Source organism: Scyliorhinus torazame, chromosome 13 (genome assembly GCF_047496885.1).
Source record: "Scyliorhinus torazame isolate Kashiwa2021f chromosome 13, sScyTor2.1, whole genome shotgun sequence".
Taxonomy (NCBI): Eukaryota; Metazoa; Chordata; class Chondrichthyes; order Carcharhiniformes; family Scyliorhinidae; genus Scyliorhinus; species Scyliorhinus torazame.
In genome coordinates this window covers 170,286,028-170,298,982 of record NC_092719.1, presented here as the reverse complement: position 1 = coordinate 170,298,982, position 12,955 = coordinate 170,286,028, and the positions used below count along the sequence as shown (strand labels likewise).

The window sequence follows — 12,955 nt, the reverse complement described above, 5'->3', positions numbered from 1 at the left end:
ACCGGAGCACCCGGAGGAAACCAACTCAGAAAAGGCGAGAACGTGCAAACTCCGCACAGACAGTGACCCAAGCCAGGAATCGAACCCGGGTGCCTGGCGCTTTGAAGCAACAATGCTAACCACTGTGCTACCGTGCTGGCCACAATTCATTATACAGGCAAACACCAGCAACCTTCATCTGCGCAAATTAAGGCGATAAATGATTAGTTAGGCTAACTATTTTGGTGGTGTTGGCTAAAACCTAAATGTCAACCAGGACATTTCAATTGCACAACTTCAAATAGTGCCATGGAATTTTCTCTGTTGACCTGAATTTGCAGAGGGGTTCTTGACATTAACCTCTGATCTGAAAGACAACACCCTCACTCTGCACTGAAGTGACAACCTAGATTATGTGTTCAAATCATGAAATGGCAATGGAACCCACAACTTTACACAATGGTATGTATATTCATTTAGAATGCACAAGAAGATTCTTTACTCATTAACTAGATTTTTCAGTGCTTTTTAGAATAATTTTAATATAGGAGGACAATTATTACTGAAATTTTTGATTTCTGTACATGGGTTAGTATATTCTTCAATCTGTGTGTGTAGAAATATATATTATATATAACCTATGAATAGCACTTTAATGCACGAGAATGAATAAAAATAATCAGTTCTGGAGTCCGATGTCTGCTTTGGGACCAAAATATCAGTATTAGTTTTGACAAAGGGTCATCCAGACTCAAAATGTTAGCCCCCTTCAGTCTCCACAGATGCTATCTGATCTACTGAGATTTTCCAGAATTTTCTGCTTTTGTTTCAGTATTGGCTTATGGATAAAGCAACTGAGTCATCTCTAATCTGATTGGGTTTGGCACAGAAAATGAAATAGAGGGTTGAGTGGCAACTATTTAATACGACCCAGAAACGGAAATGTACTGGACATAAACCAGACTGTATTTCTGTCATTTACGAAAGTATGTCTTTGCTGTAGAAGTACTTGCACAATTTGGTAATTATGCTTTCTGTGGCAACAATTTGTTCCGCAGGGACCATCCTTGTAAAGTGGGACGGCAACGTTATAGCCATAAAACTACAAAGCACCATAATTGGTTTGCAACAAATTTGTCAAGTATAGATAAGAGCTGAAGTATAATTGTCACTGGGGAAATTGGACTGCTTTATGTTACATGTTTTTCCTGTGTAAAATGGCTAAGATCTGTGCTATGATAAAAAGTTTTCTACTTGAACTGGCAGCACTCAAATTAGGCCCATCAGTTAAAATCTTTTGGGCCTCCAAAAAACGCTCATATGTGGAGCTACCATCCAGTTCACTGGGAGTTAAAATGAGTCCTATTACATCCCAACTAGTGCAGAGGAGATGTCCTATAATTGTGGTTATGGCACTTTGAGAAAGAACAGAGAAACCATCATGCATAATGCAGTATTTCTTTAATAATAATGTGAGCAGGGCAGCAGGGTAGCACAGTGGATAACATTGCTGCCTTACGGCGCCGAGGTCCCAGGTTCGAACCCGTCTCTGAGTCACTGTCCGTGTGCAGTTTGCACATTCTCCCACAACCCAAAGATGTGCAAGGTAGGTGGATTTGCCACGCTAAATTGCCCCTTAATTGAAAAAAATGAATTGGGTACGCTAAATTTATAATTAAAATAAATAAATAAATAAAAATAATAATGTGAGCAAACGCCTTGACAGCCGGTAAACTACCCATTCATTTCATTCCTCAATATATTGAAATAGTTTACAAAGTTGGAGAAAAATTACCATGTTAAGAAATAAACTGTGTAATGAAATGTATGACTTCGTTAATAGTTCATGGCCAATGTGGAACATGACTTTGAGAATAAATTTCTATCATTTCAACCCCTATAGTTAATTGTTTGTTGATCCAGAGTTTATTATGTTAGAGTTTACCATTTAAGGCCTTGTCAAAATTGGCACAGTTGCAGATTTGGATGGTTGTGTCATTCAACAGACATTACAGGATGGGAGGGAACCTGCCCGAAAGCCATAATCTGAATCATGCATATGAGAATCAGTATGAGAAAGTTTAGATCATCAGATTCTTGCCAAAATACTTGTGCAATGAGGGATGCTCATTTTCCTTTTTTTTTAGTGTAATAGATTTTTATAAATCTAGTTATGAAATCTAATTGTTTAATGAAAAATGTATTTTTTTGTTTTTGGACTGGCGACTTAAGTTTTCTCTCTGGCCAAGATTTCAGTTGAATAACACAGTGGACCAATTTGTGTTAACAATTTCTTTTCCTGCAACTGAAAGCATTGTCCCACAAGGCTTTTTAGTGTTTATTTTTTGTTTTGACTCCCTCTACCAAAAAGTCATGACATCACTCCCAGAGAACATCCTGTTCAATTGGAAGCATGTAGTCAGTGCAGTCGTGATTAGTTAACTGTGCATGCATGTCTTGTTTGTAAAAATGTATTTTACATCGCAAACATATTTACTCTCATCTTGATATTAGGATTAGGTCCATATATTCATTTGTAAATTATTGGCGGGTCCAGAAATAAATCCAAATCAAAGAAGTGGCGTTTTTTACAACATTGATATCTGATATTTTTTGAGATCTGGATTGTGACAAAAATGGTCATTAACAGGCAGGAAGAAATGCACAAGTTTATGATACTGATCGGAAGTTCACATTCAGAGCGGAGTTTGATTGTTTTACGGAGACATTGTTATCGCTGAAGTTAATGTATTACAAATGTCATTTTTCTATGTCATGAGTACCATGAGAAAGAATTAGTGAAAAGAAGAAAGAAGATGCATTAATATAGTGCCTTTCACATCCTCAGATGTCCCAAAGCACTCCACTGGCAACAAATTACTTTTCAAATTTAGCGGCTGTTATCTAGACAAATACAGCAACCAATTTAAATATAGCACTAGTTTTCTTCTGGATTTATAGTGTGATATTTCTTCTCCCATATGATAAAATAATTGCTTGTATCTTAAAATAATCTTGAACAATGTATTTTATTGTAAAGAAAATTAAAATGATAGAATTTGCAGACCTAACTGGAGAAATGCAGATTCTCTTTTACCGAACACATGTATTAACATTGAATTTAGTATTACTGCCACCCTATTTGGATCTTTTCAATTTTGCTTCTTGTAGGAAAACTGGATGAATTGCAAAAGCAAAGCAATGGACTAAAGAATGATTGTGATTCTCTTCGACAAGAGAAAGTTATTCTGACCGAAAAACTGCAGTGGTTTAAGGAAGAACTCCGATGGCAAGTTCCGACAATTGCTGCTTATTTATTTTTGCTGTTTATAAATCTGCGCTTGTATTTTTGGTGTCTCCATTTCTAATCCAAGTTAGCTCTAAAGATAGTTTTTCTATATTGACTTGCTAAAAATCCTGAGATTATTTCCCACAAACAGCTGAATTCAGGTCATGTGCTCAGCACATCCTAAACACTTCATTAAGAAATGTGATATTCAATGTTTTTAAACTAGTACTCTTGTTAAAAGTTATTTTCCGAACGTGTCTTGCATTTGCTGAGATGAAGCACATTCAAGTATTAAAATACTATGTTTCAGTTACAATTACACCCCCAGTCTTAGCCATGCTGTCTGGGGGAGTTGGGGTGTATCTTCACGAGTCTTGGAAAAAATATGCTTGGAATAGTTAACCCCCCAAAATTCCTGCATACAACGTCTATTGTCTAATTATATAGTGGCATTGCCAGCAGTTATAGCCTCCCAGCATTCTTAAGTAATGGAATGCTAGAAATGGGAAGACTGACTAAATAGAATATTCTGTCAGTTTCTTCTGAACATGAAATATGTGTTTATTGAGAGATAGTCAAACACTGGCAGAATTCATCACAGAATATTGTTCTGTGCCATGTATTCCAACTGCTTGTTTAGGCTGAGGCATGAGTTATTAAATACCAGTCAGTCACCTGTGGAGATATTCAGATAAGTTTGTGTATTTGATGAGGGAACAGGGCTGGGTGAAGTGGAGTTTGTTTTGGAAGGTATTTTTATGTGGTCTTGCATCCCACCACTTTGTTGCCTTTCTTGGAAACCTGCCCTGCCCACTGCAATGGTTGACTTACAACCTGTATTTTAGATAAAATAGGAGATTCTTTAGGATTTTCTTAATTTACTCCTCGTGGCAGAGATCATTGCATCTTTTAATGGATCATTGGTAAGTATTTAAAGCAGGAGAAGATGTACTGTCTATGGGAGAAAGCAGTGGAGTCAGATTTGTTTTGAATTGCTCCAGCAAATTGCTGACATGGGCATAATTGATCCAATTGTCTATTGTGCTGTAAACCTCTTATGATTCTATGGATTGCTATTGTGGAAAGTTCTGAAAAGCATGTTTAACAGTTTAAGTTGATATTCACCCTTTTTATCTTGTAAGTGGATTATACTTTAATTATATCGGGGTTATTTTGGAAATGAATGAGGAAAAAAGCCTATGATTATTGTTACAGTGCTCAGCAACAGAGTGTTAAGTTGACAAAAGATGTCAGTGGACTGGAAGTTTCTCGCAAAGCACTGGAAGTTGAGGTTGGAACGTTGAAGGAGCAATGCCTACAGGAGACAAATGGACTAAGAGTAAAACTTGCACATGCTGAGAATGAGACTCAGAAATTTCAGAAACAGGTAATGTGGCTTATAGGGAAGAACTGCATTATCGACAATGTTTTTTAAAAATGTGTATTCTCAGAATTCCAGAGGTGCATCTCAGTGGTCTAGTTATTGGGTGAGGAGAACTAAATAATCCAGGCTACATGATCTTTAGAAATGATAGAGCCTAATGCCATACTCGTCCAAAAATGCCTGATCTCCAAAATGACAAAGAGATTGGGAAACGATTGGAGAGCAATATTGATCGAACATAATTATCACCATAGATAGAATGGATTTAAATGAGGGTGATCAGGCAGTGGAAACATTATGAGCATTGGTAAAGAGCAAAAAGAATCTGATTTGTACTGAGGGTGAAGAGGGCTCTGCCGGTGGGGGGGGGGGGTTGGCGCTTCCAAACCTGATGCACTATTATTGGACAGCTAATACGGAGAAGGGGGGGAGAAGAGGAGGAGTCCTGTAAGGGCTCAGGTTTGAGGGCCCTGGTAACTGCCCCGTTGCCGTCAGCACTGAGAATGTATACAGGAGTCTGGTGGTGGAGTCGACTATTGAGATTTGGAATTAGCTGAGTAGGCACTTTAAATTGGACCAAATGTCAGTGTTGATGCCACTGTATTGGAACCACAGGTTTAGGATAGGAGTGGTGGATGAGAAGTTTAAGCGGTGGAGGGATTGGAGCGGGTCAGGGATATGTTCTTGGAGGGGAATTCGCTGGGTCAGATGAGCTTCAGGAGAGGTTTGGGTTACCGAGGGGGAATGCGTTTGGGTACTGGCAGGTGCGGGTCCGCGCGAAAGGAGCTGCCGACGTTCCCTCAACTACCGGAGTAAACGCTGCTGGAGAAATTGCTGCTCCCAGATGAGGTGGGGAGAGCAGGATCTGGAACATGGACGGGTGATTGTGAGAGCAGAGTAAGGCACTAGTGGATAGGATTAAGGGGAAGGGGGCATTGGAGAGGGAGATGGGATGGGGTCTCTGGTGTGAGGCGATGAAGCGAGTGAACTCAACTTCCACCTGCTCTAGAATGAGCTTGATTCAATTTAAAGTGGTGTACATGTGACTCAGGATCTGATGAGTGGGTTCTTCCCAGGGGTAATGGATGGATGTGAGAAGTGTAGGCGGGGTCATCTAATCATGTTCATATGTTTTGGGGTTGCGAGAAGTTGGAGAGCTTTTGGGAGGCGGTGTTTGGGACCTTATCGAGGATTGTAGGGGCCGAGGAGAAGCAGGACCTCATGGTCGCGATCTTTGGGGTTTCGAAGGTGGCGGAGCTCCTGGAGGGGAAGGGGGCTGATGCCGCAGCCTTCGCCTCTCTGATTGCCCGGCGATGGATTCTTTTGAGTTGGAGGTCAGACACGCCACCAGGCGTTGCAGCCTGGCTAGGGGACCTGAATGAGTTTCTCCAGTTGGAAAAGATTAAGTTTGCCTTCAGGGAGTCAGAAGAGGGCTTTGAGGTACGGTGGAGACCGTTCATGACGATATTTGAGGAGCTGGTCATTGCCGGGGGAGGATTAAAAGGGGGAAAATGTACAAACTGTTAACTTTGTTTTGTGGGAATGTGGTTTTGTTGCTATTGTTTAAGTTGGAATAAAATATACTTTCTAAGAAAAAGATCAGATCTGATGGGAGATTTTAATTTTCACTTTGACTGAAAGAAGTAGTACAGCTGAAGCAGTAAATGCAATGATTTTCAAGATGTTTTGTCCATGTCTTCGATCTGACAAGATTTAATGATGAACAAACCAGAATTATCCAACAATCTGACAGCAAGGGAGGATCTTTTGCAGCTGTGGCCATAATATGATTGAATTTGGCATTGGGTTCAGAGGGAGAAGGAAAAGTCACAAACTTGTGATTTTAAATTTGACTAAGGCAAGCTTCAACAGGATGGAAAGTAAATCGACCAGAGTAAACTGGGTTGAACTGCTAATGTGTAAACCAACATTTTTTTCAAGCAAAGAAAATTAGACCTTAAGGTTACCAAATCTCCAGGACATGAGGGTGTCATTCCAGGATGATAAAATAAATAGGTATAGAAATTGCAGTTACGTTAGTTAAAATCTTTCAAAGTTCTCAAGATTCCAGAAGTGTGCCTTTGGATTGGAAAATTACAAATCTCTCAAATTATGTAAATCTGAAGGGAAAGGAAAAGCAGGTGCATGATCAACATGGGTCATGAAGAAAGTGCTGGAATCGATCAATAGAGACAGAGCAAGTACCAACTGATCAAAGAACTTTGCATGGGATTTATGCAGGGCAGCAAACACATGGGAACATCACCACCTCGAAGTTCCCCTCCAAGTCACTCAATGTCCTGACTCACTGTCGCTGGGTCAAAAATTCTTTAACTCCCTCCCTAACAGCATTGTGGATGTGCCTACACCACCGGGACTGCCAAGATTCAAGAAAGCAGCTCACCATCAGCTTCCCCAGGGCAATTAGAGATGGGCAATAAGTACTAGCTGAGTCAGCAATGCCCACATCCCGTAAATTAATTTTTTAAATGCCTGATAAAACACATTGAATGGGGATAAGGGGGTATCTATGGAAGATATCCATATTGACTTCTGAAGAGTCTTTGGTAAGGTTCCACATAAGAGCTTTAGAGCAAATGTTGAGAGCACGTGAAATTGCATATAACCTATTGATTGTAATTGGTTCGGAGGTAGGAGACAGAGAATTGGGATAAAAGGTTTGTTTTCTAATTGGCAGGATGTGATCAGTGTTGTTTCCCAGGAACCTCAGGTCTCAGCTTTTCATTACATGTATATTAATAAGTTGGGAAGTTGGGCAAAGGAGTAGAGAATTGTATTATACAGTTGGCAGCTAACAGTATGTTAGACGCAGTAGGTTGTGTCAATGGGAAATATAGGCAGACGAAGTGAGTGGAAGTGTGATATCATCCAATTTCGATCCAAGAAAGACAAAGTGGCCTTGGAAGGATTACTACCTTGACTACCTAATATTTTTAAACGGTTAATTTTTATGACGGGTACATTTTTAAAAATTCTTTCATGTGACGTGCGTGTCACTAGCTCGGCCAGCATTTATTGCCCATCCCTAATTGCCCTTAAGGGGACAATTAAGAGTCACCACATTGCTGTGGGTCTGGAGTCATGTGTAAGCCAGAGCACGTAAGGATGGCAGTTTTCCTTGGGGGGGAAAAAGGACATTGGTGAAGGAGATGTTTTTTTTTTTTACGACAATTGACAATGATTTCATAGCCATCATTAGACTTTTAGTTCCAGAAAATTCCACCATCTGCGTTGGTGGGATTCATACCCACATCATCAGAGTATTACCCTGGATTTCTGGATTACTTGTCCAGTGACAATGCCACAACACCACTGCCTCCCCCTAAATTAAATTTGGCTTATATTCCCTAAAGTTCAGAAGTGAGGTATTTAAAGTGATAATTATTTGATATGGTAGACACCGAGAAACTCTTTCTTCTGTTTGTAAAATCAAATTTGTTAAATGAGTTAAGTTATTACCAAAACTGAACATTGCCTGAGAGCAAGTGATGCAGTAGATTAGATTATCCTCCTTTAACCTTGGGGCTCTTGGGGCTATGTGGTGAAATGCAGCTGGACAATAGGATGCAAGTCTTTTCACTTGTCATAGCACAAATCTGACTTGACATTAATTTGTCAGTCTTGCAGAAATACCATAACAATGGCTAGTGTTAACAGTAAATTTTACTAATTCATTGGGGTCAATTTTTCCCCATTGTGAACTTCAGTTCTCTGACTAGCAGATGGCGCCCACCACCACCTGATCAGACCAGAGGGGTGCTTGATCCTCCAGCCTCATTTCAGGGACCAACTGCCCATTTTTGCTGAATGAAAGCTCCAAAATATCGCCCAATACGTTTTTCCCACAGTGTATGACTAGTTAATGGTTCCCTCATCAAGGAAATCCGGGGAAAGTATATGCCTATGAAAATACTGGACAGGGGTTAACTTGATGTATTTGGCTGTGCACTGGGAAAAAGTTGTATTGTTTAATAGATATTCTGCCATACCCCAATCAGTGTACACAAAGCAAAACCATCATAACCTTACAAGTGAAAGTGACATTGGGATCACCTTGAAACACTTTCAGCGGTTTTCACTTCAATTAGGAATATCTTTTCCTGTTGCTTCCTCATTCTGAGAAAATGTTAAAGTTTGATTTTTTTTTAAAATGCACTTCGATTAATTCTGTATTTAAAACATCTACAGCGAAGGCAGCACGATGGTGCTGTGGTTAGCACTGCTGCCTCACGGCACCAAGGACCCGGGTTCGATCCCACCCCTAGATCACTGTCCTTGTGGAGTTTGCACATACTCCCTGTGTCTGCGGGGGACTCACCCCTGCAACCCAAAAAGATGTGTAGGGTAGGTGTTGGACACGCTGAAATGCCCCTTAATTCGAAAAAAAAATTGGGTGCTCTAAACTTGGAAAAAAAAACATCTATGTTGTTAATGTTGGCTTAGAAAAGCAAATATACCTAAATGTATAATTTGATAAGAAATAAAAATCATAAGCCATTTGGGATGATCCATGATTTATACTGAAAGAACAAAATTGATGCATTTTATGATGAGGTTTATTTGATTGCAGAGTATGTTCAAACTAATTTTTCTTCTTCCTGTAAGTATTTCTTGATGCTGGTTATTCATGCTGAAGAATTGAGCAACAGCAGTCCTCCCACCCCTTTTCCAAGTGACCATTTTTCTTGTGTGATGTTTAATATTAAATGCTATTGGGCAATTTGACTGTGGTTTGTATCTGTACATTCAGATGTACCGTATATCTGCCACTGAGCCATACAGATCAGGACCCACTGCATGAATAATTGCATTTAGGAGAGGAGTAATGTCATAATGCCAGAGAGAAAACATGGGAAGAATAATGATTTTGAATAGTTTGACTAATACTAAAACCCCATTTGTATGGAGCATGCAAAGACTGCAATCAAGTGTCATATGAAATTAACAGCAGGGTATCAAAGGTTTCAACATATAAACTCACTGAACATTTTTTTTTAATAAATATTTTTATTAAGGTATTTGAAAATTTTTATAATAATAACAATGACATAAACATGATATAATAAACATTTCCACCCCCATCCCAATCTTCAACCACCCCAACCATAAAACAACAATCCTGCCCGCGCCCCCCCCCCCCCCCCCCCCCTTGGACTACTGCCTCTGCTGACATTCTAATTTTCCCTGAGAAAGTTGACGAACGGCTGCCACCTCCGGGTGAACCCGACCATTACCCGCTTAAGGCGAACTTTATCTTCTTGAGACTGAGAAACCCAGCCATGTCACTAACCCAGGTCTCTATACGCGGGGGCTTCAAGTCCCTCCACATTAACAAGATCCGTTTCCGGGCTACCAAGGAGGCAAAGGCTAAAACGCCAGCCTCTTTCACCCCCTGAACTCCCAGCTCTTCCGACACTCCAAAGATCGCTACCTCTGGACTCCGCACCACCCGTGGACACTGCCATAGCGAAACCTGCAAGCTTCGGGCATGTCCAAAACATGTGGACATGATTAGCTGGACTTCCCGCGCACCTCGCACACCTATCCTCTCCCCCGAAAAACTTGCTCATCTTAGCCACTGTCATGTGTACCCAGTGGACTACCTTAAATTGTATCAGGCTAAGTCTGGCACATGATGAGGAGGTATTAACCCTGCTTAGGGCATCCGTCCATAGACCCGCCTCTATCTCTCCTCCTAGCTCGTCCTCCCACTTGTCCTTAAGCTCCTCCACCGGAGTTCCCTCCACCTCCGAAAGCTCCTGGTTAATATCTGACACCTTCCCCTCTCCCACCCAGGTACTGGAGACAACTCTGTCCTGTATCCCCCATGGCGGCAGCAGCGGAAAGGCCGGAACCTGCTTTCTCAGGAAGTCTCGCACCTGCAAATACCTAAACCTGGTCCCCGCTAGCAATTCAAATTTATCCTCCAAGGCTTTCAAGCTGGGGAAGCTCCCGTCTATAAATAGATTCCCCCATCCTTCTAATTCCTGCCCTTTGCCATCTCCGGAACCCACCATCCAGCCTACCCGGTACAAACCAAACATTATTATAAATCGGGGTCCAAACCGATGCTCCCTCCACTCTCTTATATCTCCTCCACTGCCCTCAGATTCTCAGAGCCGCCACCACCACCGGACTTGAGTATCGGGCCAGCGAGAATGGAAGAGATGCCGTTATCAGTGCTCCCAAACTTGTGTCTTTGAATGACGCCGCCTCCATCCGCTCCCACGCCGACCCCTCCCCCACTACCCACTTCCTAATCATGGCTATATTAGCCGCCCAGTAGTAATTGCAGAAGTCCGGCAGCGCCAACCCCCCGACTGCGCTCCAGCAACACTTTCTTCACTCGCGGGGTTTTACCCGCCCACACAAAGCCCAAAATAACCTTATTCACCTGCTTGAAAAAGGCCTTTGGGAAGAAGATGGGGAGGCACTGAAAGCCAAACAGAAATCTGGGGAGGACTGTCATTTTCACGGTCTGTACCCTCCCCGCCAGTGATAGCGGGATCATGTCCAATCTCTTAAAGTCCCCTTCCATTTGTTCTACCAGCCGAGATAGATTGAACTTGTGCAGTGCCTCCCATTCCCGGGCCACCTGGATTCCCTGATACAGAAAGCTCTTTCCTACCATTCTAAGTGGCAGCTCTCCCAGTCTCTTCTCCTGTCCCCTTGCCTGGATCGCGAACATCTCGCTTCTCCCCATGTTCAACTTATACCCCGAAAAATTGCCAAATTCCCCCAGGATTCGCGTTACTTCCCCCATCCCCTCCAACGGGTCTGAAATATACAAGAGCAGGACATCTGCGTCAAGCGAGACCCGGTGCACCCCCCCCCCCCCCCCCCAAACCAGCCCTTTCCAGTTCCTGGAGGCTCTTAATGCCATGGCTCTATGGCCAGAGCAAACAGTAACAGGGAGAGGGGGCACCCTTGCCTCGTCCCTCGGTGTACTTTAAAATACCCCCACCTCAGCCGGTTCGTGTACACACTCGCTACTGGTGCCTGATAGAGTAACCGCACTCAGTCAATAAAGCCCTCACCAAACCCAAACCTTCCCAGTGCCTCCCACAGGTAATTCCACTCCACCCGATCAAAAGCCTTCTCCGCATCCATCGCTACCACCACCTCCATCTCTTCTCCTTCTGAGGGCATCATAATAACATTCAAAAGACTTTGACATTGGGCTTGAGTTGCCTGCCCTTTACAAATCCCGTCTGGTCTTCCCCTTTCACCCCCGGGACACAGTCCTCTATCCTTGTGGCCAGTATCTTAGCCAGCAGTTTGGCGTCCACATTCAGTAGTGAAATTGGCCTGTGTGACCCGCATTGCTCCGGATCCTTCTCCCGTTTCAGGATCAATGAAATCGAGGCCTGCAACATTGTTGGGGGAAGACTCCCTTCTCTCTTGATTCATTAAATGCCCTCACCAGCAGTGAGCTCAATATCTCTGATAGAATTCCACCGGGTAGCCGTCAGGCCCCGGGGCCTTGCCCAACTGCATGCCCTCCAGCCCCTCAATTATTTCCTCAATCTCAATTGGGGCTCCCAGCCCTTCCACCAGATCCTCATCTACCCTCGGAAACCTCAACTGATCCAAAAACTGCCTTCTCCCCTGCACCCCAGCCGGGGGTTCCGACTCGTAATTTACTATAAAAGTCCTTAAACACCTCATCACCCCACTGGGTCCAGGACAGTATTCTCGCCTCTACTCTTTACTTTACCTATCTCCCTGGCCGCCTCCCTTTTCCTGAGCTGATGCGCTAACATTCTGCTTGCCTTTTCCCCATACTCATAAATCGCCCCCCTTGCCTTCTTCAACTGTTCCACCGCTTTTCCTGTGGTCAACAGCCCAAACTCCGCCTGTAACCTCCGCTGCTCCCTCAGTAGCCCCACGTTCGGGGCCTATGAGTATCTCCTGTCCACCTGGAGTATCTCCTCCACTAACCTATCCCTCTCAGCCCGTTCCGCCTTTTCTCTGTGGGCCCGTATCGAGATTAATTCCCCTCGGACCATTGCCTTCAAAGCTTCCCAAACCGTCGCTGCAGAGACCTCCCCCATATCATTTGTTTCCAGGGAGTTCTGGATGGACTTCTTAACCCACCCACAGATCGCTTCGTCCTCTAGCAACCCCACATCCAGCCTCCACAGCGGGCGTTGCCCTCTTTCCATACTAACCCGTAGATCTACCCAATGTGGGGCATGATCCGACACTGCGATTGCCGAGTATTCAGTATCCACCACCCCCCGGTATTAGTGCTCTGTTCAGAACAAAAAAGTCGATGCGAG

General features: G+C 43.0%; 1 protein-coding gene across 10 annotated transcripts in view; it reads left to right on the top strand.

Annotated features, from left to right (window-relative positions):
* Positions 1–12,955, top strand: part of slmapa (sarcolemma associated protein a) — a 383,477-nt gene that overhangs the window by 347,979 nt on the left and 22,543 nt on the right. For all 10 annotated transcript variants that reach the window (XM_072472425.1, XM_072472423.1, XM_072472424.1 and 7 more), the window contains 2 exons: positions 3,151–3,268; positions 4,484–4,655. In XM_072472425.1, the coding sequence (XP_072328526.1) occupies positions 3,151–3,268; positions 4,484–4,655 (290 nt within the window). The remainder of the gene's footprint in view (positions 1–3,150; positions 3,269–4,483; positions 4,656–12,955) is intronic.